Source organism: Netta rufina (genome assembly GCF_964035555.1).
Source record: "Netta rufina genome assembly, chromosome: 2".
Taxonomy (NCBI): domain Eukaryota; kingdom Metazoa; phylum Chordata; class Aves; order Anseriformes; family Anatidae; genus Netta; species Netta rufina.
In genome coordinates, this window is record NC_140124.1 from 3,045,162 (window position 1) to 3,050,570 (window position 5,409).

The following is a 5,409-nucleotide window of genomic DNA, read 5'->3' on the forward strand; positions in this document are numbered from 1 at the left end:
AGATGGCGGCGGCGGCGGGAGGAGGAGGCGGCGGCCCGCCCTGACAGCCCGTTACCCCGCCGCCATGTTGGTGAGGGCGGGCCTGCCCGGCCTGCGGCGCCTGTGGGGGCGCGGAGGGGGGAGAAGGGCCGGGAGCGGGACCGGGGTCGCCGCCGCCGCCGCTTGGTGCTTCCCGGCGGGCCGGGCGCTGCTGAGCGTGCGGGGAGCCGAGGCCGCCATCTTCCTGCAGGGGCTGCTCACCAATGACGTCACGCGGCTGGCGGGGGCGGGGCCAGGGCCGGGGGAAGGCGCCGCGGCCCCCCTCCCGCGGGCGCTCTACGCGCATGCGCTCAACGTGCAGGGCCGCTGCCTCTACGATCTCATCCTCTACAGGTGAGACCAACCCCGGGGGAGGGAGGGGGGGGAGATGGGCGAGACCATTGCCAGGAGGCGGGGGGGGGGAGCCTCGGAGCCTGCGCTGTTGCCATGGAAACGGGGGCGCGCGGCCTGGTGTGTGGTGGCATAATTCTAATAAAGTGATGATTCTAAAAAATATTCTAATAAATATTCTAATAATTCTAATAAAGGTTATTCTTCTAATAATTCTAATTATGTATCTTATTTTATCATTCGCATAACACTATAATTATTTTATTTTATCATTATTAAAAGTGATATTTCTTTATGTTATCATCACAAAATGATCATTACCACAAGTATAATTATTTTATTTTGTTTTACCGTTATTAAACATGATATTTTTTATTATCAGAAAGTGATCATTACCACAAAAAGATATTTATTTTATCGTCATTATAAAATGATAATTTTAGTGTACTTTGCCATCATAAAATTTTAGTTTTTATCATTACTTTAAAACAATATTTCTTATTCTATCATTATAATTTATTTATTCATTTATTTTATTTTATCATTATCATACAATGATAAGTCCTGTCAGTGGCGGTCACGCACCCTCCCGTAAGAAACTTTGTATGTTATGTCTTTAAAATTTAAAAAGAAAAGTACTAAAAGCAGCTCCTCTGTCTGATTTTCCTCACTGGCTGTCAGTTCTGTGAATTATCCCACAGCAAATTACAATAACCTGATTTTTTAAAGCAGCCCTCCCAGCAGGTCCAGTGCCTGAGGATCTGTCTGGATGGTGCCCAAGGGGTTCAGGGTCTCCACTCACTGCAATTAACGGGGTTATTAGCACAAGCAGGGTGTCCGGCACTAATTACACTTCATTGCCACCTGACCCAGGTGTGAGAGGGGAAATGTGTAAGCCAGTGAATAAACATCCCATTTATACCGTCAGGTCACTTGCTCAGTAATGAAAGGCCCAAAAATGAAGGCCAAAAGATGGAACTGGCAGTCTGCTTCTTGAGCTGTTTATGGTCTGGAAGAGAACAAGAAAAATATCAGTGTCAAAAATATGCTCTAGGTAACCCAGCTTGAGCAGGGGAGTTGGACTGTGTGATCTCTGGAGAGATCCAACCTCAAGCGTTCTGTGATTATTTTGTTACAGGGTGCCGAGTGCAGTGCTGTCCTTGCCTGCAGCAGCATTCCCCAGATCTCTGGCTTCGGACCAGGCTCAAGATAATAATGCCTGTTTGCTTCCCTGACCTTGTAGGTGTTGCTTTTTTTAGGCTTCACGAGAGTCCAGAAGAAGAGCCACACATCCTGCTGGAGTGTGACAGCAGTGTGCTGGATGCCATACAGAAACATCTGAAACTGTACAAGATCCGGAGGAAAGTAAACATCGTCCCCTGCCTTGACCTTTCTTTGTGGGCCGTCATCCCTGGGGAGCAGGCTGGAGATATCTCTGGCTCCCTTGCACAATGTGCAGACCAGGCTCTGGTTTTAACTCCTGACCCCAGGACAGAAGTCATGGGGTGGAGACTGGTTACAAAGAAAGGAGCAAATCTGACAGAGGTCATCCCTGGGAGTCGTATCGGGAGCATTCAGGATTACCACAGGCACAGGTATAAGCAAGGTAAAGCCAAAACCTGCTTTGCACTCTGGATTTTAGATAAATACATTTCTTTATGATGAGAGTCTTATTATCAGAGACCGGTGGAATAAATTATAAAAGCCACAGGGGAATGCCTCAGTGTGCTTAACTTTTTAGTAAAGGCAGGAATTGTTTGCTAATTTAAGGATAAGACTCATCCAGTAGTTACAATTCCGGCCTGTGACAGAATTAGTATTTGAGTCCAGTTTCCCATTACAAAAATTGTGGGATTGTGGGTCAGCGAAAGATAAAGGGGATTATTCATTTTCTTAGAAGGGAATTTCTGTGGTTTGAGTCATTTTGATTATTTTGGAGTTATCCACAATCTACGTGTTTTTCTTGTTGCTAAGGAAGGACAAGGAAACACCCTGACATACTTTCCTAGAAATGTATGGCTGGATTTGCAGTTATTTTGGGGGCCAAGGAGCGTATGTTTGACTTGAGAAGGAATTCGGTCCTGCACGCCTCCGTGCCTGTGCAGAGCTCCCATTGATTTCACTATGTCCACATAGACAGTGGAATAAAATAATTAGCAGACAGAAAGATGTGGGTCCTCTGCTAATAAACAACGATCACAGCCTGAGTATCTGGTACAGAAAAGCAAACTGTGAATGGGTCACAGTGGGCTGGACCACGGTGGTGTGCTGCCTCCCAGAAATATCAACACTAGACTTGCTTGCTACTACAAAAAGCCAGGCCCAGCACTGCTTCAAAAAAAAATAATAAAGATACGTCATTGTTCACAAAAGAAGCAGTCATAGCTACCCATACAGCGTTTGACAGTTGGCTGGATTACTTTTGCTAGCTTTGAAGAAAATAACTCATTGATGGTCTACCTGTGGGAGAAGAGAATTTTGCCATTAGCAGTAAATGTATGTTGATGCCTTCTTTTGCTCTGGTTGCTTTGAATTTCCACCACTATCCCTATGAAGTGTTTTAAGCTTCACAAGATGAGGATTTAGTGCAGTTTTTCCAGTTATCTTTTAAAATAATCTTTGCTAACCCTGATATTTACAGCTAGCGGTTTCATTAAGGCCCAGACCAGATTACTGGCAAGCTCATTACTTCACATTGCTTCTTTTCACCTCTCATTTGATAACACAGAGGAAACATACTCCAGAAATCTAAAATACTGAAGATCTTGCTGTGTTTACACGTTGTTCTTACTCCTTTCCTAGGAATTCCTGAAGGTGTGAAGGATCTCCCTCCTGGAGTAGCCCTCCCGCTGGAATCCAACCTGGCCTTCATGAACGGCGTCAGCTTTACCAAAGGCTGCTACGTGGGACAGGAGTTAACAGCCAGGACCCACCACATGGGTGTCATTCGCAAACGTCTGGTGCCGGTGCAGTTCTCAGTTCCTCTTCCCCAGGAGAGCATTCCCGAGGGTGCTGAGATCTTGACTGAATCGGGAAAATCAGCTGGCAAGTTCCGGGCTGGAGGAGATGAACTCGGCATAGCTTTGCTGAGGCTGGCTAATATAAACGAACCACTCTGCCTAAAAGTAGCGGGTGATAAGGTGAAGCTCACCGCAAGGATCCCTGAGTGGTGGCCAAAAACTGCTAGCAAATAAATGAGGAGGCGCCGCTTGCACATTTGCCTTATTGAGAATATTTGTGTGTGACAAGCTTGGGAAGGTGACTGTGCCTTCAGCTGTTGTTTGTGGTGTTCGGTGAGGTGTCAGCAGAATGCTTCAAATTGGGCTTAAACAGCAGGAGCCCAAACCAACAGTGAGTGCTGCTGACTGTAAAGCTTTGTGCAGAGACCCTTACGCAGGGAAGCACACCTTTCTCTGAGGGTGCCCCTTGTTTATTTGGACTCCTGCTGAATCTTTAGTCCACCACTTGCTCGATCAAGCTGCATTCTGCACGGGGTGCTGCTTGTATTGAGAGACCAAAGTGAGTGATGGGGCAGGAGTATCACCACTGTATGCACTGAAGTTTTGTGTTCAGAATTACCAATCTGTGGTATTATAATTTTTCATTGGAGAGCATGCTGCACTTAACCTTGAATAGGATGTATCGTTGCTATACTCAGGCTGAAGTGTTCATTGCAAAACACTCATTGCATTGAGCTTCTTATTAAACTTGCTGATTGGGTGGGTATTTTTTTTTTCCCACCACTCTAACTTCTAATTGTGCTCAGGAAGAGGAATAAATTGTACTTCTCCTTTCAAATCTGCATTTAATACATCATGCAAGAAATGGGGGAAAGCTCTCCAAGTATCCCTGTCCTGTTTCTTGCCTCATAGCCAGCAGAGGGTGCACAGCCAGAGCAACCTGCACCGAGCTCCTGTGCCGTTGCTCACCTTGGCCACGGGTGCTTTGTTCACTCCAACAACTGTTCAGAGAGGAAAGTGATATTTTATGGAAATGAGGTGTGCAGGGGCACACCCTGGAGTGGCCATTGTATTGGTGTACTGGTGCTTGGCTGAACAATCTATTACTATAAGCACCTTCCCTCCAGCGTTACTGATTGAGTTGCCAACAGCAATTGAGGGGGGGATTTTTTGGCACCTCTGTAATTTGTACGTGAATGTGTGCACAGTTACACAGGAGGAAAGATTCCTCGCTGTGTTTCAGTTACGCTGGTGTAGTTGCACATGAATCACAGTCATTGCAAATGAAGGTAATGGCAGGTGAAGGTGTTGTGATCAAATGCAAAAAACACTAAGGCCACATGCCTCGTAATCTTGTAGGAAAATCCTCTGAACTTTCCTGAAGGCTTTGGCAGGAGTAACACAGCTGGTGAAGGGACAGCGTGCCCCCACGTCACACTGAGGTGCTCGCTCTTCCCTCTGCGTTAGCTGCAGTCTCTGGGGCAGGGGTTAGTGCTCAGCCTGGTGCTTGGGGCTGGATTTTCACCATGTTCACTTCTCTGGCTGCTTCATCACCACACTTTTCTTCCAGTAGTTCTCTGTGTCCCTCATACAAAAAGCCCGTTATGGGTGAGTTCCTGCTGCCATCCCTTGCTGAGGTTTTCTCCGTCCACTGTCCCCTCTGGGTTTTCAGAGCAGCCCAATACTTCAGGGTGTCTTTGCTGCTTTTTGCTATCTCCTGCTGCTCTTCTTTGAGCTTGTTCCTGCTTCTGCAATCGATGCATCCATCTCTCTGTGCCCCAAAGCCAGACAGATCTGTGCCTGTCAACCTGTGGTAATTTATAGGAGCCCTATGTATTTTTATATTACAATAAATCCATTACATGTTCAGTCTTGTATTTCCATGGGTGATGAAGGGGGTGTTGAGAGAGTTTAGCGGGTGGCTAAAAAAGCTCTTGTATGCATATTTGTAACAAAAAAACGTCCAAAGCGTGTTCTATTACTGTGAAGGGAATTTATCTGTGAAAAAAATGCTCATATTGCTTAAAGCTCATTAAGCTTGCTGTGAAATGAATCTGTGGAATATCTCATTAAAAGTTTA

At 46.1% G+C, this 5,409-nt stretch overlaps 1 protein-coding gene across 1 annotated transcript; it reads left to right on the forward strand.

Annotated features, from left to right (window-relative positions):
• Positions 1-5,409, forward strand: IBA57 (iron-sulfur cluster assembly factor IBA57). The gene is made up of 3 exons (XM_084306970.1): positions 1-372; positions 1,629-1,975; positions 3,172-5,409. The coding sequence occupies exons 1-3, from the start codon at positions 65-67 to the stop codon at positions 3,561-3,563; spliced, it is 1,047 nt and encodes a 348-aa protein (XP_084163096.1). The 5' UTR covers positions 1-64; the 3' UTR covers positions 3,564-5,409.